Source organism: Strongylocentrotus purpuratus, unplaced genomic scaffold (assembly GCF_000002235.5).
Source record: "Strongylocentrotus purpuratus isolate Spur 01 unplaced genomic scaffold, Spur_5.0 spur5_scaffold_7, whole genome shotgun sequence".
Lineage (NCBI taxonomy): Eukaryota > Metazoa > Echinodermata > Echinoidea > Camarodonta > Strongylocentrotidae > Strongylocentrotus > Strongylocentrotus purpuratus.
The window spans coordinates 11433627-11457773 of record NW_022145613.1 but is presented as its reverse complement, the minus strand read 5'-3'; the positions used below and the strand labels follow the sequence as shown (position 1 = coordinate 11457773).

The 24147-nt window shown below is 37.5% G+C and overlaps 1 protein-coding gene across 1 annotated transcript; it reads right to left on the bottom strand.

Moving 5' to 3' along the window:
- Positions 1–366: 366 nt before the first annotated feature.
- On the bottom strand, positions 367–23722 carry LOC575433 (hydroxyacid-oxoacid transhydrogenase, mitochondrial). Its single transcript, XM_030973870.1, has 14 exons — positions 23587–23722; positions 21580–21700; positions 19874–19927; positions 18575–18625; positions 14403–14506; positions 12383–12579; positions 11333–11410; positions 10483–10588; positions 9038–9190; positions 8032–8130; positions 6732–6810; positions 4310–4406; positions 3327–3484; positions 367–1927 (listed from the first exon to the last, which is right to left on the bottom strand). The coding sequence occupies exons 1-14, from the start codon at positions 23643–23645 to the stop codon at positions 1844–1846; spliced, it is 1440 nt and encodes a 479-aa protein (XP_030829730.1). The 5' UTR covers positions 23646–23722; the 3' UTR covers positions 367–1843.
- Positions 23723–24147: the final 425 nt, after the last annotated feature.

Sequence of the window (24147 nt, the reverse complement as noted above, 5' to 3'; positions counted from 1 at the left end):
ACTGATGCCTCGCCCCTTCTTCTTCTTTCCAAAACATATGTATCCTATTTCTTAACACTTCTCAACCCGACCCCCCTCTACCTTTTGAAAAATGGCAACCGCTTTGTTTGTCTCATCAGTCTCCCTCTAGATCTTCCCCTATATATCTACCTCTTCTTTCAATGCTACTATAGTATCCCTCTTCTCCCCCTCTCTCTCTGTGCATCTCTCACATACCACCACACACGCAAATAAACTCTGCAGTATCAGTCAACTTCATATCTCTTGGACTTTAGCACTCTACTAAGATAACTGCATATCACAGAACAATTCCATCTTCAGAGTCAAAGAACAAAGTCCATTTACAAAAGGAACGAGAACAGCAAATTTTCTTTGCTTAAAAATCTGTAATAATCAACCGCAATTGAATCACATACATAATAGGGTTCTTTAGGACGGTATACAATTTCATCATCATCGTTTGCTTTTACAAAAATATATCTCATACATCATTTTGATAATCACAAACATTTGGCACAGGCAACAATGGAGAACAAAAAAAAATTACAAATGTAAAGTCCATTTTATATAGCACCCAGAAAGGACATGTAATAAAATTTCACATCAACCTGGCAGAGAAAATTAGAATATAAGATGTAGAAGGCTCAGCCATAAAAATATGTATAAAAATAAACTTTAAATGGCTTTGCAATGCATGTATTCATACTGCATTTAGTTTGAACATATGCCGTCAGACAGCCCCTCTACTAAATCATTGTAACAAGTGACTTTGAATAATAACCATTATTGCCATGATTGTTTGTTTCATCAACTCTACCATTGAAATGATTCTCATGGTAAACAATATTATCACTCTATGAATCATAATTAATATTGTTGCCGTCATCACATTCATCATTATCATCATCATCATCATCGTCATCATCATCATCATCATCATAATCATCATCATCATCATCATCATCATCATCAAAAAATATATATATATCATAAAAATTCTATCTATATCACAATGGTTTTGGAATTATAGCTGATTAAATTATTAGTTACATAATCAAATGAACATCTTGTCTTGAGTAGAAAACATGTCTTATTACCATGATTTTAAATGCTGAGCAGTAAACCAATTTTGAAATTCAAATGAAAAAATAAAGAAACACAAGAATAATGGCTACATTATGAAAATTACTGATCAATGAAAATGTGCATGCCATTTTAGCACCAAACTTTCAAAAGTAGTTTCAATTTCATTATATCTTCATTACTTGAGTAGTTCTATAAACAATCATTCTAATTTTCGATTGTCATTGGATCATTAGCAAAGAATACAAAATGTAATGCATATAATGGATATTTAACCATTTTGTGCGAATGAAGGAAGTGGATTCACATAACAGTTGCCAAAATCTTTAAAAATTAAGCTTACGTTTCTGCAATATTTTCTGCCCTGAAGTATTGATACGAGGCACACAAGTAAATGTACGAAATGTACCAAGTTATTACTTTCATAATCATACATATTGGATAATACTGGCCGTGTGATAAATATAAAAACTGATTGAACTCTGATTTAGCCAGATGAAATAACAAATGATCATTCATTGAATATTTCATTTTCTTTTTGAATACCTCAAGATAAATTCCAACAGAATGAATGGATAGATTTAAAGGGAACGAATCACCTACAAAGAATAACGTTGGCCAGTATGCTTGTACAAAATCACCAAGTATCTGGCCGAAATATTGTTTGGTGACTTGTTCCCTTTAAATATAAAGGAGGAAATTTATCCATTACTCTGGATCTTGAGTTGCAGCACACAAGGACGACGAAGGCCACGTTCCATTAATAAACTTTCATGGAACTCTCAAACATGGATGCAAGGTCTTCCTCGCTCTGAGGGCGGGGTGCAAGCTTGGTCACACGGTGCTGTATACATGAACGGTGGGGGGAAGACAGAGTGGTAGGGAAAGGGAGGGAGAGAGCGAGAGAGGGAGAGAGGGCATGGAAGAGAGAGAGAGAGAGAGAGAGAGAGAGAGAGAGGGACAGGGGAAGGGGGAGGGGGAGAGAGGGGGCAGAGGTAGAGTGAAAACAGGACAGGCAGACATGGGGTAAGAGGGAGGGAGGGGGAGAGGATGCATAGGAGAGAGAGAGAGAGAGAGAGAGAAAGAAAGAGAATGAGTGAGAGAAGAACAGAGATAAAGAGGGAGGAATATAGAAAGAGAGAGGGAGAGAGAGAGAGAAAGGGGGGGAGGGATAGAGAGAAAACAAAAAGTGATAGTGAAACAAGGGATAGAAAAGAGAGAACAGGAAATGAGTCAGAGGGGGAGAGATAGAGAGTACACCGAGAAGAGAGAGAGAGAGAGAAAGAGAAACAGAGAGAATGGAAGATGTGGGTGACAGAGACAGAGGATGTTGGAGGGATTGGAAAAATGGGGGAGAGAATAAGACAGTGATGAGAATTAAAATTTAAATAAGAACTGCAACCTTAAAACTAAAAAAATTGTCTATGCATCTCAATATACAGTACAGGCAATATTTATGAATTCTGCTTCACTGCGTATACAGCATAATAATTTAAAATATGGTTGACCTCATTGATGACAAGATACTATGTTACTATTAAATAATGAAGTGCATTGGCAATCAGGAAAGCTATTATAATATCACAACGCAAAGATATGATTATATCTTTATTTGGGGCCAACATCTTATAAGGCTTTTTTCTCTTTATCGCTGACCCTTCCATTTTCATAATTTGCCCTTAGGTAGCGTTTTTCTCTTACATGTTTGCTCTTCTTTTCATTATAGCGACTCAGTAACATTGCCTCGGATTCTGAAACAAAATCCTGGACTTAGCTCATGCTGCAATCATAATTATAAACCTTTAGGTCAGTCAGGAATCCCAAGACTTTTACAAGCCGATCGCCTATCTGATTATCAAGATATGTATGATTGGAAATCAGCATTGGAGAATATTGGAGAAAATGTGTATATTAAAACTAGTCACTCAAAGATTTCTACTTTTTGGGGGGCAATTCATGATCATTTTGAAGCGCAATTTTGTTAGGGCTTCAATATTACACCATATCACAGTCACTGATAACACGTAGGGCCATACATCTCAGATTAAACATTGTTAAACAATGCATTTAAGGTGGTTTAATTATAACATTTTCCAGTTTTTTTTTTTAGAATAAAATAAAATTGAATTTAATTTAATTGAAACTGAATGGTATACAGTGAAACCAACCAATAAAAAATGGTAATACAATGTTATAAAACATCATACTCAAATTGAAATACTCAATCCGGACATCAAACTTACCTGTGGCAGTGTGCCTTTGACTAACCCGGGGATGTCCGAAGAGTCGTAGCCCAACGACCCCAGTCCGTCGTCTACTTCCAGGTCGTACATGTACTTCCTGACGGTGTCGGCCAAGCAGCGGCCTGCGTCCGCGAGCTTGACTCCCGTGATGTCAGTGCCTGGGGATGTGAAAGAAGGGTCAAAAGTCAAATTTTAAACCGTTTAAGAACATGTTGGATATCTTCAGTGTTTTCATTGTGTCGAAAGGGAAAAGTGGTATTTTGTGTATTTTGTGCATTTTTTTGTTTTCATAGTGGGTTTCATCAAAACACTCGGTGGAAAATGATCAAAATTTCCCATAAATCATATTTTGGAGAGAAATAAGTCCTTGGTCATTTCATTGGCTCGTTCTCAATTGACATGGCAAGCTGCAGGATTTTACTTTATAAATAATAATGTGTGATAAGCATAATCAATTAATACTTCAGCATATTACAACACACATAAGGTGAGTACGGATAGGACCTTCGTTGCAGGAAGCTACTCTCATTCATCCCCACTTCCCAACTAAGACACAGAGTAGTGGGTTCTCATGGGGAATTTGACACCATTCGTTGTTTACCCAATAAAAGGTGTTGTCAATCACCAGGAATAATTTAGCATTCAGTTTTATGACCAGCAGGTCTGACATGATGCTTTGCATTTTCCACTAATCGCCCAATAAAGAAAATTAATTTTCGGACATTTCTTGACCGAAGACTCTCCAAGAGACGGGCAGTGGGGAGATTTCTTGATGGGACTACTGGTTTGCTGTGTGCAAGACTTGTACACCACCAAGACATGGTATTTCCATCATGTCTGGTGTCGACAAATTATGACCTAACGCACATGGAAACCTAGGGACGTCTACTCTTAACTTACGTGTAAAAAAAAACAAACTTCCATGATTCCCCTTGTAACGAGCCATTAAAATTCATTTGGAGGGCAAATCCTCCATTGCTTACCGAGAAGTTTAGCAGCCTCCAAATGTCTTTCAGGACAGCTGGGCCCTGTGAAGTTGAAGACGGCAGGTGCTGTCACGACAACAGACAAGCCATGGGGCTGGTGAAAAAGAGCAAAGAGAAACAAGATGAAATACAGTCCAACCTGTCTATAAGGGCCATCAAAGCGAAACACAAAAATTGGCCACTGTAGACGGGTTCTCCATGAACACACATTCCCTTCTAGAGGGTGGCAATATGGGTGACCACCACAGACTGGTGGCCTTTATATAGAGGTGGGCACTTAATAAGCTTTGACTCTATTAACTATATTACAGACAGACAGTGTTGGAGCAATATGACAACAATTTCCAGATAATTTTAGACCATGAGGTACAATAGGAAGGGCCTCACAGGTAACTTTTTTCAAAAGGGGGTCTGATTTAAAGGTACTATGTCCCATTTGCAGGCCAAAAAAATGAAAAAATTAAATTCCAACTGCATTTGAAAGATAATACTAATTTAGCACTTCCCTAAAAAAGGTGGGGCTTGAAAATGTCTTCAAGTGGGAAAATAACGACTATAGTTGTCAAATTGACTTTACGGCTATAGAGCCCAAAAGTAATAGTCTTGATTTTCAGACAATAAATGTACCGAATGGTCATACATTTTATGCTGCGCAAAGATTCAATCAGTTTAATCTTGGCCATCACAAGAAGTGGGTTATTGATGTAGACAAATGCTCATGTACCCTTTACAACTCTTTTCATGTATGTTATTACCAAAGAAGAAAAAGAGCCAGTCAGTCACTCAATAGTGTCTGACAGTGAAGTCTAGCAAGTAAACGGGTTTCCTTGCAAAATTTGAATATGAGGACACTGCTAACGTTAAATTTCACAGTTAGGACATACATGACATACTCATAATTCCTGCAAAGTTCTACAGCATTTGAGGTTGCTGCAAAAGAGACATAGTACCTTTAATGTTCTAGAGTCTGTATGCATGAGCCCACTGTAAATTGAAATCTGGGGGGGGGGGGGGGGGGGGGTTCCAGACCTCAATTTTTGGTGCCAACGACCATGTGTCTGGGCCCTGCTATAGTTAAGTACAAAGCTTTTTTTTAAATGTGTGCACATTATAATGAAACTTCATATACTGTATAAGCAGATAATTTGGAGTAAAGATATTTAAGCAGATAACAGGGACACCAACAATTTATTTGGTCATATATTCATGATATAAACACAGTCTATTTAAATCCATGTTTGCACTTGCATGGCAAGCTTTTTTTGTTAAGTGTGGTTAAATTCAAGAGAGAAATGGTGAGCAAGACTACAACAACTTGCCCAACATCTTAAAAACAAAACAAAAGCAGTAATCTGAATATAACACTTATAAGCAAAATGATAAGGAGTTGAAAGTGCACCAGTGCTTAACTGTAAAGTTTGTTGAACCTGTATGTGACTGTAGCGTGCATACTGGTATTTGAAACCTACCACTCAGCACAGACACACCAACAATCCTGTGAGTTTTTTTTGTTTGTTTAACATGGGATGCTGTGGTTTCCCATGTTGAAATATTGCACAAATTGCACATATTGCACAAAAATACTGCACAAACTAAATACACAAGAGGTGAACAAGGGGGGGGGGGGGGGAGGTGTCACAAAGATCCTAAGTTGAACTTGTCTCTAAGTCGGACTTAACAATTATGGAAAAAAACAATTATCAAAAATATTTTGTAGAAGTTATTTTAAAAGGCATTAAAGTTGATTGAAATCATTCAGATTTTTTATTATCAAGGAGAATTCATGTTCTTGATGTGGAATTTATGAAACATCTAAAATACTTGAATAATTGCTTTTGAATATATTTATTTTAAGGCTACAGAGGGCTATTCATAATGTTCGAGTCCAACTTAGAGTTAAGTTTGACTTAGGATCTTTGTGAAACACCCCCCAGAACCCTCCATTGTATCCAAAGGCCTATTTCTTGGAGACGGGTTTCACAAGGAAAACACTCAATAGGCCTGTCATCATCAGCTCGACTTAGCCAAATAACCCGGTATTTTAACTATCCTGATCGCAAACTACAAACTAACGAGTCAATTTAGGTTTTCATTAGCCTGCAGTTGCAATTAGTGGGATATTTGGTCAAGAAAATATCCAGAGAAATCTTGATCTTGTTGCCAAAATATCCCACTATTCGGAAAATAGAGCGCTAATTTGCGCCTGTCCGAGCTAGTTTGTGATGAGCGGATTGGTCTGGTCTGGTGAAAACGCAATTTCAAGCTTCAGGATAATATCTAAAGTCTGATATAGCGGGTTCTTTGGCAAACTCGTCTGGTGAAAACGCAATTTCAAGCTTCGGGATAATATCTAAAGTCTGATATAGCGGGTTCTTTGGCAAACTCCAGCTGATGAAGACGAGTCTATATAGAGGCTCACCACGATAGCATGGTCCACATCGTAGTCACGAGACTTGTATTCCTTCACCATACCAGCGATAGGGTACGACATACCATGGCTGCATGTAGAAGATATGAGGAGAGAAAAGTGCAGTAATACTCCGTTAATTTTCATTTCTGTTTGAACCACCGTTAAGAAATGGGCTGTTAACGTTTAACTGAAGATAAGTGTCGATCTTGGAACTACTACACGAATGTTAAGAGATCATACTGAAGCTAAAATGATACCCAGCTATAAAGTAAATCAGCTCAAGTTCACATTCCTAAAAAATAGTATTTTTAAAAACTTTCAATTGGTGAAGACTTGATTCACACATTCTGAAAGCCTGTTCTTACCTTCTAAATCTTGATTTTGGCAGTAATATCGCGGTTATTTTTATTTCTGTTTGAACCACTGTTAAGAAATGGGATGTTAACGTTTAACTGAAAATAAGTGTCGATCTTGGAACTCCTACACAAATGTTAAGAGATCAGACTAAAATGATACCCAGCTATGAAGTAAATGAGCTCAAATTCTCATTTCTTACACACATAAAATTCCCTAGTAGTACAGTATCCTACAAACAAAGTTTGAACAACTTTCAATTGGTAACAACTGGATTAACACGTTTTGAAAACCTGTTCTTACCTCCTAAATCTTGATTTTGGCAATGTTTCTACACTTAAGATACCGGTAAGGAAAGCTCATCATCATGATTTTCCCTCGCCTGAAGATTTCCTTAGACACTACAGGGTAGTTCCCTGGTGGGACGTCCAATTTGCTGTGTGCAAGACTTGTACACTCATTAATGGTATTGCACCAAGTCCTGTGTCAGGGAATTATGACATACTGCACATGAAAAGTGGCGACAGAGTGTCCTTAAAGGGATCCGATAACTTTGACTCAGATTCTGAAACAAAATTCTGGATTTAGCTCATGCTGCAATGATAATTATAAACCTTTAGGTCAGTCAGGAACCCCATGACTTTTACAAGCCGATCTCCTGTCTGATTATCAAGATATTTATGATTGAAAATCAGAATCAAATTTTGTATTTGCTTAACGGTTTTCGTAACACTACAATCAATTGGGGAACACGAGTATGGTAACACTGGTCACTCAAAGGTTTTTACTTTTTTGAGGCACTTCTGGATCATTTTGAAGCGTAATTTTTGTAGGGCTTCAATATAACATCTATCACAGACACTGGTAACACGTAGGGCCGTGCATCTCAGATTTAACGTTGTTAAACGATCCCTGTGTTTGTTCAGGAACCACCGGAGGGAAAACTAGAACTCACCATAGATGAACACCAGCATTGCCGAAGCCCACACCAGCAAAGACGCTGGCTAGATGCATCTCGGAACGAGCCTCCAAATCTTCCGGGTCAGCCACAGCTCTGGGGGTTTACAAGTTAGAACAAAGAATGATGTATTGTTGGGGAGTTGGACGATACTCACTCCTGCGGCAATTGCTCTGCATTAATTCCCTACATTAACCGAACAAACACTATAACTATTCCTAGCCCTAACACTAAACCTGAACCAGATTGCAACTAAGTTACCCTAACCCTATATTTTTAACGAAATAAAGATGGACTTAAGTTGGACTTGAACTATGGCAGGCCATTCATTGCTAGCTCTCACCATTGGTCTCTCAATTATGATCTTTAGATAACATTTTTTCCTTCAATAATGAACTATCAAAAAATGTAAATTCTGTAGATTAGTGACCACGATGGGTATGTCCCTTCAAAAACCAATGCCAGGAATGGAAAGAGGATCTAGTGGCATGAACAGCTTGCTATAGTTCAAGTCCAACTTATAAGGTAAAGACCAGTTATGGTCATGCCATTGCATTGTGAAAGAAACGTTGTGGAATCGATCAGAAAAGGTTGATTATCTAGCATATAAGTATTGGTGTGTACTGCAAGGTTCTGGAATCATCAAAATAATAAGAAATTTGGCCCAGTCTCGGTAAAGTTACAAGCACTGTACACAGAAAGATGTATATGGGACTATATGCACCTGTGCGCGACACATGCGTTAATCTGTCACAGACCATGTAGATAAACTAATTTACCAAATATATCAATTAGTAGGCGGTTTCCCGGCAAAATTTTTATCATCATGTATTAGTCAAAACATATTCTTTCACATGATTGGTAATAACAGCTTCAATTTCATTTTTTGAAATTGGGGCGTTTCCAATACTGGTCTTTACCTTTAAGTCGATCTTAGTCTTTGTGAAACACCCTCCAGACATCACTGATAGAATTACTACTTTGGTAGGCTTGTGTATCTTACCTCTTGAAGAACTTCTGAAGCATCCTAAGGGCGTGGCTAGACCAGATATCACTGATGGGGTTGCTCCCTTGGTAGGCTGGTCGGTTCTTGGGGTGGGTTGGTCTTGGTTTGCGCTCGTTGTATGGGATGGCAGTGTAGGACTCCAGAGCATGGCTTTTTATAAGAAATAAAGACAGAATTCATTTCTAAAATGCGGATTTGCAGTATTATGTTTTGTCATTTTTATACATGTATTGTATTCATTCAACAATGAAAACATAGATGAATGCGATCTGTTTTAAAGGTAAAGACCAGTATTGGAAACGCCCCAATTTCAAAAAATGAAATGGAAGCTCTCATTACCAATCATGTGAAAGAATATGTTTTGACTAATACATGATGATAAAAAATTTGCCGGGAAACCGCCTACTAATTCATATATTTGGTAAATTTGTTTCTCTCATGGTCTGTGAGAGATATAGGGTAGTCCCATATACATCTTTCTGTGTATAGTGCTTGTAACTTTACGAAGAATGGGCCAAATTTCTTATAATTTGATGATTTCAGAACCTTGTAGATGCTAGATGCTAGATGATCAACCTTTTCTGATCGATTCCACAATGTTTCTTTTACAATGCAATCGCATGACCATAACTGGTGTTTACCTTTAAACGTTTATCATGAACTGTGCAAATACCTCTTAAAAATTGGAACAAAAACCCAGAATATGTCCATCGGGTAATAACAATTCCTAATTGTTTCTTATATACATATATCGCTTATCAGCTACAACACAATGCAGAGAAACGGCCAAAGTTTGAAATAAAGCAAGAGTAATGAATGTTTGAAATATGAGATCACTATATCTATGCAAATCTCAAATTGGAATTTTAATAAAAGGATTATGACAAGTACAAAAACATCATTAATTACTTTCTCCCTTGTGGCACTAGCCAACATATATTATGGATAACATATTAGTATAGGTCCTGAGTCATACATTTTGAAAAATTGACATTTTAGTCATTCTGTGTTTTGAAACAAATTGGACAGTTGCCCGGCACAACATAACAGTGACATTATTAATTCAGCCAATTTTAAGTGCCCATACAACTAGTGATTACTAGTATAACTTTCATACACTTTTTCCAATTTTGTCCATGTCCATCTTGGATTATAATGCATGCCTACATTGTAATCCAAGATGGCGGCCCGCATGTTTTGCGTCTTCTCTTAGACCAATATTTCAAATATTTCAATTTCAAAGTCATGAAAAGGCACTAAATATCAACAAACATGGTACACAACAACTCCAAAAGACAAAATAATCCCAGCCATGAATTTTTTTGAGCATTTGACAGCCAAAAACTTTTCGTCATTAAAAAGAAGGAAAAAAAAAAAAAAATCTGCAGAGTGGTCTAATCCCTCCTATCAACTAGTACAGATAAGCTTTAATATCAACTTACCACAGCACATCAAACCCACTGTAAGTAGTAACTCTGTTAGGCATGCTGAGGGTGTGCAAGGGATCAACAATACCCAGCAACGGCCTGATCACTCTGCTAGCAATACCTACATCAGGAACGAAAAATCATGAGATGATTTGGCATGCAAAAGGGTGTAAGCACGTGGCTCCATTCTTCTTAACTCAGACGTGCACTATTGCGTTAACACTATTAACATGACAGACAAAGAAAGCGGACAAAATATAAAGTTCCTCAGGTAGACAAAGGAACATCCCTTCACTGCTATTATGTAAAAAGGTGAATATGCATGTGACACCTGTTCTACACATGTTTACATAATAGCAGTGAAGGGATGTTCCTTTGTCTACCTGAGGAACTGTATATTTTGTCCGCTTTTTTTGTCAGTCATGTTCATAGTGTAAGCAGGTCCTTAGCATTTAAATGTGTGTAGCTTGAAAAAGATGTCCTTAATCGATACAAAAATAGTCAAATATGGTGACGGTTAGTTACAATGCAATTTCTCTTTTTTATTCATCAGTAAATAGAGAAATCCCTGTTGCAAATATACATTGTCACATGACCCTCAATCGTTATGTTAACAAAATTGTTTCTACTGAGCTGACCTGGAAATTTTTCTTTTACTGTTAATAACAGCTGATTAAAGATAACATGTATTAAGTAACTGATCTGTTTCGTGCATTTGTGAGGTAAAAAAACAACATGTGACAAGCCACCGGCCTTTATACATGTACATGTAAACGATGGGAGTGGTTTGAAATCCCATAGAAACACACAAAAAGAGAGCTTCAATAAATTTGTTTTTATTTATTTTACTTCTCACGGTACCTACCTGTTTTAGCTCGGAGTGGAGTGTAGTCAAATATAGACACCCCTGTAGTCTCGCTCCCAGTCCCCGATGTAGTGGGAACTGTGAAAATGTAAAATCGTAAGTAGTAGAATTTGTAGAATATGTATTCTGTAGTATTGACATGTAGTTTGATAACATTGTTTTACTCATATTAGCATTAACAGAAGAAGTGATAGAACAGAACATGAGAAGATATAATATAATATAAAATTGATACCATATTTACTCATACTCCCAATTTTTCTTCTACTTATAATGCCATCATCTACAATACTCATACTACTTCTACTACTACTACTACCACCACCACTACCACTACCACTACCACTACACTGCAGAATGTCTATGGGACTATATATCATAGCTTGATTTTCTAATAAACAATGATAAGGAATGCAATTGAAAGATTGGATAACTTTTGAAGGCAGCCTTTCAACGGAAAAGAAAACCTTCAAGAGGAGAAATTCTTGTACAAAATACAAGGAGAGAAAATACAAGAAACCTTACAAGGAATACGAAGTAAAAAGGTTATTATTAACATGGAAAATTGGGAATGGTAGCCAAGACCACTGTCCTAATGATGTGCAATTATATAAGATACAGATACACAAATCTACACAAAACATAAATGAGTTTCTGCAGATATTGTAATTGATTTAACAACAAAAAAGTATGGAAGTGAACTGTCAATTTAGGTAGCAATTATCAAACAGAACCAACAATTTATGGAAATATATGAAATCAACTAGTTGTTTTTGCCCTCTACTTCCCCCCCCCCCCCCTTTAGAGTAAAAAAATTGGGAATAAATCTGGAAAAATCTGGAAAATCGTTTAGGGTTTCAATATTAAACCATATCATAGACACTAATAACACATAGGGCCATGCATCACAGATTTGGCATTGTTAAACAATTAATGCCTTTAACCTCACATTTTAAAATCAAAAGGCGAATCATGAGAATTCAAAGTTGGCTGAAATTCAGCAGACAGTGAGTGGGGTGACCAACAGAATTGTGATCGAGACAGACTTACTTGCAATGAGAGGCTTTACTGCTCCTGGGATTGGGAGTCCCTTACCGACGGGGGCGTTGACGAAATCCAGAAATTCGGCATCCCGGTGAGAATCGTAGAGATTGGCAGCCTTGCAGGTGTCCATGACAGAGCCCCCTCCAACAGCCAGGTAGGCATCAAAGTTTCGGGCTTTCACAAAAGAGATGGCCTCGTGAAAACTGGAAATAGACAGGTATATCGAATTCGAGGGTTCACTGACACAAAGACATTTTGGCCATTTTGAGAAAAAGTGGTTTATGTGTCACTGAGCACTTGGGCCTTAACAAGTTACCGGTAAGTCCATGTTTCACTAGCCATTGACTTCAATGGGGTGTTGGGTGGAGTTGAGTCTTTGTGTTTCCTGGAAAGCCCACATTTTTCTGAACATTTTGATACCAAATACCCATTGATACCCATTGACAAAATAGGGAGTTAAGTTTTTGAGTCCCTGAACCCTCAATATGTACATACATAGAGAGAACATTGATGTACCATGCGAGTCAAAAAAAAAATTTACACTTAGAAAATTGTCATTTATTTTAAAAGTCGGCTATAAACGAAAGGTTATCGTACATGTTTTGAAAGAGTGTTATATCCCGAATCGTTTGGTATCATTTTTGGGTGGTATGTGGTCACGCTTGGATGAACAGAAGGCATTGTTTGCGAGCATGCAAAAATCGACTTGCGCCAAGTGATCAAAGTAAGAGAATGAATTGAATGTATCAAATGAGATGCATTTGCAGACACAAAGTCACACACTTACACATTCAAATGTCCTTCGATATTTAATATGTGTGGCATGATTATTTTGTTAAAGATGTTATTTGGATCTGCAAGGACCGAATTAATACCCAAATCCCAATTGCTCTATTCAAACATCACATGTATTTCTTCGGCGCAAGTCCATTTTTGCACTCTCTTAAACAATATCTCTTATTCATCCAAGCATGAACACGTATCACTCACAAATGATTTGGAATAAAACACTCTTTCATAAGATGTACATGTATAATAATTTACTGTTCCTAGATGATTTTTAAAATAATTAGCAATTTTCTAGGTGTAAACTTCATTTTTTGACGCGCACTGTACATGTTACAAAAGTTGCGGCAAAGCCAAATTGTCATAATTTTGTGGTGCGAACAAGATCATTATTATTGTCATTATTATCATTGATTGATAGTTCATGTGGTAGAATCAGCGGCAAAATCAGCGCATCAAATTTCTGTATCATATAACACAGAGCTCAGTGAATATGTGCAAGACCATGCAAAGTCACACGCAGTCTCCATTCATTTACACGTAAGAAAACTGTGACAGTTTACTGCGTCGTATCTGAACGAGACTTAAAGGTATTACAAAGTTTTGGTATGGGGTCATGAATTTGGGTCAAATGAACATATTAATTAGAAGCATATGCGCTCCTACAATATTCAGTAATTGTTGTCGCGGTTGAAATCGATGTTGTAAATCTCCCTCTCAAGGTCAAGATATTAATAAAGCCATAAAATAATGTTTCTTGACTAAAATCGAACAATTGGTTATTCCCGTTTTAAAATTACATATTACAACTCAATTCTGAGATTTTCATGGTCGCAGCTACAATCGTATGGCCGTAAGCGCTATTTGAAATTTATCAACATTTACCGGGAGCACCGGTAAATTTTTATATTAAATTTTTCTCGAAAGCAAAAGAGTTTTAGGGGCTAAATTTTCTAGCTCTTATCTTACATCCACAGGGTCATCCAAATATGTCAAAATTTTAAAGAATCACTAACCAGCCGATTTTCAAAATTTACCAAAAACTTTGTATTACCGGTACCTTTAATTCAGTTTGATATGACAATTAAAATCACATTTTAACATATTAGAGGACTTGGTCATTGGAATATGGTCCCAGGCTTATAATTGAATAATAACAGAATAATATCTACACCAAAAATGCTAGATGAACTGAATTACATTTCCGATCAAGTATTTTAAATCGTGCTGACGAATTTACCTTATATCAGTTGGCTCAACCCTGACACTGTCAAATACCTCATAGTTGACTTTAGCCGCATTCAGGGACTCCAGAACAGTGTCCATGATTGGAAGGCTTGCTAACTGCACATCAAAATAGACCAATGATATACCATCTTTCATTCATCCATTTCTCATTGATGTGTGGAGAAAATATTTAGTAATTTATCTATCATTATCACTATTAATTCTTCTTCTTCTTTTTATTATTATCATTATTAATATTATCATTATCAGTATCATTATTATCATTAGTAGTAGTAGTAGTAGTAGTAGTAGTAGTAGAAGAATAATAATAATAATAATAATAATACAGCATTTATTATGCGCCATCGATCTAGTAAGCTATTCTGAGGCGCAGGTGTAGTAGTAGTAGTATTACTACTGCCGGTACTACTATTATTATCGCCATCATCGTCATCATAATTCCTGCTAGGTTTATTACTATTATCATTATTAATACTATTATTATTGTTATCATCACCATTTTACAATTGTCACCATCATTAATAATATCATGAATGGCAAAATTTAAATGCCTTACATTTTCATTTTAAATAACTTTTCCTTGTTTGAACTGACTGAACTGGATTTTGGCAATCTCAACCTAAAGATTGAAAAAAAAAAAAAATAGACAACTATTCCATGATAGCCCTATACAACGCTGTACAAGTACATCTCAACGTGTAGGAATAACTTCTTTTGTTGATTCACCTAGTACAGTGTCACCTTTCTGTGCAATAGTGTTGTAGCTTTACCGTATCCAGAATGCTAGGAGTTACATATTTTACTTTAGCAGAAAGAGACAAAAATCACACAGACAAACTTGAGTCTATTTCAAGTGCAGTACAATGTGCCGTTTATGTATCAGGGCTTCGTAAGCCTTAAAGGTAAAGACCAGTTATGGTCATGCAATTGCATTGTGAAAGAAACGTTGTGGAATCGATCAGAAAAGGTTGATCATCTAGCATCTAGCATCTGCAAGGTTCTGGAATCATCAAAATGATAAGAAATTTGGCCCATTCTTCGTAAAGTTACAAGCACTATACACAGAAAGATGTATATGGGACTACCCTATATCTCTCACAGACCATGAGAGAAACAAATTTACCAAATATATGAATTAGTAGGCGGTTTCCCGGCAAATTTTTTATCATCATGTATTAGTCAAAACATATTCTTTCACATGATTGGTAATGAGAGCTTCCATTTCATTTTTTGAAATTGGGGCGTTTCCAATACTGGTCTCTACCTTTAACAAAAAAATGATGTTGTATTGCCATTTAGGTGGCAGAACCTGGGTCTGTCGGCCGGTCGAATATCTTTTTTTTTTAAATACTTAATTTTCTCTAAAATGGCAGTGTGATAACAAATATGAATTCAGTATTTTTGAGTAGCAATGCAATTTGTTTAGAGTGAAATTCTGCAATTTCGTTTCACATTGGTTCTTTAAAATCCACATTTTTTTTTCTTCATACCACATGTATGAAGTAGTGGAAAATAAGCTTAAAGATAAAGTTGAGTTCTGGTCATGCGATTGCATTGTGAAAGAAAAGGTATGGAATAGATCAGAAAAAAGGTGAACATGTAGCATGTAAGTATTGGTGTGTACTGCAAGGTTCTGAAGTCATCAAAATCATAATAAATTTGGCCAGTTTTGGAAAAGTAACAAGCACTGTACACAGAAAGATGTGGGACTACACAAACGGTGTCGGGGCTACTAACCTTGATTCCCTTATCTTTCGATGCTCATTACTCAGCCAGTATACATTTTCTACCAAAATTGTTTGGCAAATTCATTTTTATTTGTAATCTTGAACATTCAGTGTAAGTTTTGTTTGATTCTGAGAGAATTCATTTTTTTTTTTTTTACCAGAACTCAAGTTTATCTTTAATTGTGGCCAATTTGAGGCGGGAAAACTGGTTACTTCATAAATACAAGTAAAACTCCAAACTGCTATGGTTTACAATAATCTTGTGATAACACCAGCATCCTCCACTTGTAGTAGTTGGCATTTCCAACAGGTCTACTTCCTTTCTATTAATTGCTTCATGAGAGGACAAAATCAATCAAGTTCTTTTATTCTTCATGTTAACTTTACAGGGCCTGCACTTAAAGGTAAAGACCAGTTATGGTCATGCCATTGCATTGTGAAAGAAACGTTGTGGAATCGATCAGAAAAGGTTGATCATCTAGCATATAAGTATTGGTGTGTACTGCAAGGTTCTGGAATCATCAAAATGGTAAGAAATTTGGCCCAGTCTTCGTAAAGTTACAAGCACACAGAAAGATGTATATGGGACTATACGTACACATGCGTTTAACTCTCACAGACCATGTACATAAACTAATTTACCAAATATATCAATTAGTAGGCGGTTTCCCTGCAAAATTTTCATCATCATGTATTAGTCAAAACATATATTCTTTCACATGATTGGCAATAAGAGCTTCCATTTCATTTTTTGAAATTGGGGCGTGTTTACTGGTCTTTACCTATAATTCCTTTTCAAAGTACTAACAAAAAGACACTCAGCCTACCAGCACAATAGAAAGGAAATAACCTGGTATGACAACATGGGGGCAATTAAGGGGAGATTAATCCATGATCAAGGAGGGTTAATAAGCTCCCCTTTTAATCTCCTATTAAGGATCATCCTTTCCATTTGAATACCACAGGGGTACCTTAACTGGGTGAGGTGTGGCATGCAAGCTTGGGGTTAAAGGAGCTAAAACATGAGACGTGGTGTTATACAAGAGATACATGGGTTGTATGTTAAAGGGATTAAAGGCATTACACAAGGCCAATTGGTCATAAAACTGAAGGCTGATCCTGCTGACAGACATTGAGACAACACCTGTTATTGGGTAAACACCAGATGGTGTCAAATTCCCCATGAGAGTCCACTACTTTGCGTATTTAATGTTCCCCCAAGAGTGTCAGTCCAACAGCCTTTTCACACACAGCTAAAATTTATCGTGTCTAGAGATGATTAGTATAAACATGTTAAACTCAACAGTTTTAAACACCTTTAAAGAAAATTTTCCCTGTGTGTACATCGTTTATACGATGCTCGGATAGATACGAAGTCGCGATTCATACGCCCCTCAAAGCAGGCTGCAGATACGAAGTTCGTATCTAGAGAGCTTGACATTTTGTGTGTGTGAAAGGTTTAAACGTGTTTAAACTGGAAGGAGCGTGTGCTTTGTTTGATATGACCTGACCTTCAATGCGCAATGGCACTACTGCGCATTTTAAGAGCAGTGGTTAATCACGAAACGATTAACGATCGCACCGAAATTTCTGTGTGTGAATGATGTCGTATGTACAGCTGATTAGTTCAAAGCCCTTTAAACTTATCATGTTTATAGAATTTTAGCTGTGTGAAAAGGCTGTTTGTGTGTACATTTTTTGTAGATGTGCAAAACTGATAAAGAGGGAGTGTGTCAGAGTGTCGAAAATTAACTTCCTTTTTCTATTTAAGAATAAAATAAAGGAAAATCAAGGAATATGAATCGATCTACTCCGGCAATATTTATTCCTGCTATCACAATTAAGTTTCCTTCAGTAAATAATATATCGATCTACAGGCACATTCTATCACCAGTTCAGTAGTCAAAACATTACTGGTGGCAAAACACACTCATTTCTACAATAAAAAATCGATCTATAGGCATATATTCTATCACCAGTTCAGTAGTCAAAACATTACTGGTGGCAAAACACACTCATTTCTACAATAAAAAATCTATCTATAGGCATATATTCTATCACCAGTTCAGTAGTCAAAACATTCTTGGTTACAATTACAGAACATACTCATTTCTTCAATTTTCTTCAAACCCTTTACAAAAAGGTTTCATGAACATGGACAGGGGTATAGTGAGGAGTTTGAATGGAAAAATTAAAAAGAAGAAAAGGGAAAGGTTCTCTTCCCTTCTCTGGAGGAAAAACATAAGAAGGGAGACAGGATAAAAAGACATGAAGTGAAAAAGAAAATGGTTCAACCCCCTACCAGCCCCTCCATGCTTAGCTCGCTCTTGTAATTGATCTAGCTGTAAGACGAGTAGCCCCCCCCCCCCCCCCCCCCACTTTCCTAACTCCCATTCCCCCATGACTGAACCTAAGATGAACCAAATGGCAAACATACCTTCTTATCTGTCACCACGCAAACATTCTTTGAACCCATGTGCTCAAAGTCCTGCAAAGATAAGACACCAAACAAAGAAAGGACATGGATTAGTATTAGCCTCTATTCATCCAGGAGCTTTATGTTTGTCACAGTGCAAATGTTCTTTCATAACCAGCATAGGCTCAAAGTCCAGCAAAGATTAATCTTCACATTCTGGCTAGAGATTTCACCATGGGGGATTGAGTACAAAAATCAATAGTAATTGGGGCCTGCAAAGTGTAAAGACAAAGGGCTAATGTGAACGGAGCAGATGTAGCATACAGGAAGGACTAGCACATAAAGCTGCTACTTCTGTTTACACATTGGTATACCATAATCTATTATGTATCTGAAATAAACAAGCACCATTTTGTAAAACTTGCCCTTGCTTTGACATAAAAAAAAAAAAACAGAAACCAGAAATAGCACACAGACACAGACATTAAAGGTAATACAAAGTTTTGGTATGAGGTCATGAATTTGGTTCAAATGAACATATTAGAAGCATATATATGCGATCCTACAATATTCAGTGATCGTTGTCGTGGTTGAAATCGAGTCTAAAGTTATGAAATTGTAAATAATAAACTCTTTATTTTGTATAGCTCCCTCTCAAGGTCAAGATATTTAACTAAGCCGGACTGTCGATCACAAGGTCCGCTGTTCGAGTCCCGCCGCTGCACTAATGTCCTTTGGCAAGACATTGATCTATATTTGCCACACTCCACCCAGGTGAAGTAAATGGGTACCTGGTAGGAATTTATTCCTTGAAACGCAGCGCGCGTAACAGCTGCACTGCTAAAGCCAGGGTAATTATGCTGCATTATTGTAGAGCGCTTAGAGACTTTATATAAGCACTATATAAGCACTGTAATTATAAGCTATAGAACAATGCTTCTTGACTAAAATCGACCAATTAGCTATTCCCGTTTGGAAATTATGTATCACAACTACATATTCTGAGATTTTCATGGTCACAGCTACCATTGTACGGCCTTAGGCTCTATATGAAATTTATCAGAATTTACCGGGAGCACCAGTAAATCTTTATATTCAATTTTTCTCAAAAGCAGCAGTGTTTTAGAGGTTAAATTTTCTAGTGTTTATAATACATCCACAGGGGCATCCAAATATATCAAAATGGTAAAGAATCACTATCAACCCGATTTTCAACATTTCCCAAAACTTTGTATTACCTTTAAGGAATTAAGATATTCTACAGTTCAGGAAATAATTTAAAAAAAAAGAAATTGTAACAAACTAAATCATGCAACTTACCCAGCCAACTTCCTGAGTCACCCCATTTCCAAATCGAATGTTGGAGCACGCCATCTGAAAAACAAAACAAGAACAAAAAAGGGGGAGAGAGTAAGGAGGAGGGGGAGGAGAAGATGAAGAAGGAGGAGGAGGAGGAGGGGAAGAAGAAGAAAAAGAAAAGAAGAAGAAAAAGAAGGAGAAAAGAAGAAGAAGAAAAAAATGAGTAGGTACTAGCTAGAACAAAAAACTTGCCAAAACTTAAATGTATTACGTTAATTTATCAACAGCATTGCAACCCGACAAGTCAGATCAAAAAGTAGTATAAATTGTTGGAAATCATTAACTGATTAAATCTTACTTTTCTTTCAAAAATTTTGTTTTAAAATATGCACACATGCACAAAAAGAAGAAAGAAAATTGTCTTTCAACCATGACAGAGAAGACAACAGATTGTTCAACAAAATTTGACAATTAGGTCTTGATATACATGTACATGTACATGAAACATTGGAACATGTGGCTTGCATGTGTACCACTAGTATTTCATACATGTACATGTACATGGATGCAAGAGTGTAATCGTCCTTTTCCTTAGTTTGCACTTGCCATTGTACATACTACATGTTGAGGTGTATTGTGGCATAATGAATAGGGGGGGGGGGGGAGGGGGGATAACTAGGTGATACATGAATGAATGACCAATCACACTGAAGGATGAGTGGATAATTAGAACCCCCCCATCCCCTCCTATGTCTCATATTCCTCAGCAATATCTCACATACAGCAGAGCTCTCCATCGATCTACTCTTGGACTCGACAAACAGTAAGTTTGCATTTATCCATACATATTATTTGTTCTGATATACTTCTGCATGATTATTAAAGAAACCAATGCCAGGAATGGTAAGAGGATCTAGTGGCATGAACGGCTTGCCATAGTTCAAGTCCAACTTATAAGGTAAATATCGGTTCTGGTCATGCAATGCATTGTGAAAGAAACGTTGTGGAATCGATCAGAAAAGGTTGATCATCTAGCATCTAGCATCTGCAAGGTTCTGGAATCATCAAAATGATAAGAAATTTGGCCCAGTCTTGGTAAAGTTACAAGCACTGTACACAGAAAGATGAATATGAGACTACGCGACACGTGCGCGATATCTTTCAGGTCCAAATAGATATAATTTACCAAATATATCAATTAGTAGGCAGCTTCTCTGCAAAATTTGTATCATCACGTATTAGTCAAAACATATTTCCATTTCATTTTTTGAGAGGGGGGGGGGGGGGAGTTTCCCAAACTGTTCTTTACCTGTAAGTACTGGGGTAATGTACTAACTACTTGTTCTTTGTACTAGTACTCTGTTTATTGTTGTCTGGTTCAAGCTTCAAGTATGTCACTGGGCCCACTGGTATAGAGTTTTCTAACCCTGTATTCCTCACCATCATTCAAGTTGTTTGTTGCAAGCCTGCCCTGGACTAACAAGCTTATTGAAGCAAGCAACCTGCAATCTGACTCTGGAAGTACAACATTTTTGTAGCAGGTGAATGAAAGCACCGCTATATCACCACTTTCACAGAAATCAGAACATCCATGGGGGGGGGGGGGGGAGGGGAGGGGGAGGGTTATTTGTCATAACCCATTGCCTACTGGAGCCGGATGGCTCCTGTATTCAGTCTATGAGAATAAGAAAATACAGTAGTAACAGGTTACATGTGCTCCAGCTCACCTCAAATGCATAGTCAGGCTGTTCAGCTGACGTGGAGCAAGATTTGAGTGGCATACGAGACCCCGGAGGCGCCAGTGCAATACCTCCCCCAAAAGCCTGAGAGTGGGCTGGACAACTGCATCTAAAGGTGTTCAAAATAAGAAGAAAGAAAAAAGAAAAGAAGTGCCCTTATAAACTTAAAGTTGACGTTACTCATGCAATTGCATTGTGAAAGAAATAGAAGCAATAGAGTTCTGAAGTCTCATGTCATATCATCATCAGGGGAGTGTTTCACAAATACTAAGATCCACTTTAAGTTGGACTTTTCTCAGGCGCGTAGCCGGGGGGGGGGGGGGGGGGGGGGGGGGGGGGGGGGCGTGGGGGCAGTTATATAGTTATTGTACCATTCGTAGATCTAGTCCCATATGTACAAATTTGTGCTGGTTTTGACTTTTTTTTTTTTTTTCTGTTTCGCCGTAAAGGCCGCACCCCGACTTTTTGATATTTTCTCTTCCAAAAATACTGTGGCCTTTACGCCAGCAAATACGGTATACATTTCCACACATCTTACCAACAATTTTATCTTGCATTGTTGACATGAAGACGAAAATAAACTTCCAAAAACAACATCTGCTGATAGATCTTGATCTAAGTTCGTGCCAATGCATTGCAAAAGTAAAAGGGCCCGTTTAACGGAGCTGCCGCGAAGCATCCAGCACGCGAAGTCGCTATTTGAATCCATTTCAATACACAACAGAGAGGCGCAATGTATACATCACAAAAAACTGCATTAGCTAGCATCAGTGCGGGATGGCGAGAGGTCTAAGGCGGTGATTTAGTCAAATCAACATTTATACGCAAGAGATCAAATCCCGACTTTGACAAAAAGTTTTTTTTTTTTTTTAAATGTCAAAATCGGGGGTGCGGCCTATACGGCGCTGCGGCCTTATCGCCGGCAAATACGGTACCAACTTTTTGATTCACCAGCTTTGTAAAATGGCATAAATCTCTGGCCTTAGCTTAATTAGGTGCTATTTGAAATATTTGAAATTTACCAGGAAGGCGGGAGCACCAGTAAATTTTTTATTATTCATTTTTCGCAAAATAGAAGTGTTTTAGCGGCTAAATTTTCTAATGCTTATAAAAGTTATAATACATCCACATGGGAATCCAAATACATCAACATTTTAAAGAATTACTATCGAAACGTTGTGAAATTGATCAGAAAAGGTTGATCATCTAGCATAGATGTACTGCAGCAACAAGGTTCTGGAATCATCAAAATGATAAGAAATTTGGCCAAGTCTTCATAAAGTTAGAAGCACTGTACACAGAAAGATGTAAATGGGACTACACACACGTGTGCTACATGTGCATTTCATATCTCTCAACAGGCGAGAGATACACTAATTTACCAAATATATCAATTAGTAGCCGGTTTCCCGTCAAATTTTTTATCATAATGTAACATTCAAAACATATTCTTTCACACGATTGGTAATAAGAGCTTCCACATCATTTTTTGAAATTGGGGCGTTTCCAATACTGGTCTTTACCTTTAATAGTGACTTACCACACTCTACCGAGTACTGGCACTGTACCGGACATGATTAGCCTTTTTATGCTTTTTTCAGGTCCTGTACATCCATTCAAGATCTTTGTAAACACATGCATGTATTATCAGGATTATGCATTTGAAAGTTTGGATTGTAAAAACCTCAACAAACTAATATCTATCGCTCCCGGCCGCGGCCTCAGCTCAGCTCAGCTCAGCTCCTCGCCGCTTGCCACGCCACGCCTCCCTCCCTCTGGCTGCTGCATGCTGCCCCAGCTCAGGTCCCTTCAATCCCGCGCATCCCGTCTACCACCACAAGCATGCTGCGGCTGCCACTGGACATGCACTAAAATCGAGGTCCGAGGGGTGCCAACGGGCAACACACATTCCTGTTCCTAGATATCTATATTTATAATCGAACCCACTAAAAATAAAAAAATAACATGGAAAGCACTGTTACGCTTTAAACTTACGATGCTTTGCCAACATCCTGCAGTAGTTTGAGCACTCGCAAGGATTTACCAGTTGCCATTATAATTTATACAGAATCTTTGAAACGCCTTTCCACCATCAATTCAACCTCAATCTTGAAAGCCAGGTGGTGGTAGCTTGAGCGCGCGCGCGCGCTAGCCTACAAGTTGTACATAATATGCAAGTACCGTTGTACTTACGTGGCGCGCGCGCGGACAATGACGATGCAATGTCAATGACAATTTATTCTCATGTCACCCATCACAGTCAGTTTGAATTTGTCATTCAAATCGAATTAATATTATTCAATAAAGATATCACTAACGACGGAAGTGATACAAATTATGAGAATAATAGTGATAATATGACATGCACACCCAGGCGTGGAAGCGGGGGGGGGGGGGGGGCTGCAGAACGGCTGAGCTCCCCTCACTTAAAAAAAAACGAGTATTTTACAGAGAAAAAGAAAGAAAGAGAGAGAGAGAGAGAGAGAGAGAGAGAGAAGAAAACAAATAAGTGACATATGCCAATGTCTGTGCTCATAGCTGACCGTAATTAAATAC

Coding starts and splice junctions, on each gene's coding strand:
- LOC575433 (XM_030973870.1), bottom strand. CDS start 23,645: ATGGCAACTGGTAAATCCTTGCGAGTGCTCAAACTACTGCAGGATGTT. Junction 12,580..14,402: donor GTTGAGCCAACTGATATAAG/GTAAATTCGTCA, acceptor GTCTATTTCCAG/TTTTCACGAGGCCATCTCTT. Junction 11,411..12,382: donor AGTAAAGCCTCTCATTGCAA/GTAAGTCTGTCT, acceptor ACATTTTCACAG/TTCCCACTACATCGGGGACT.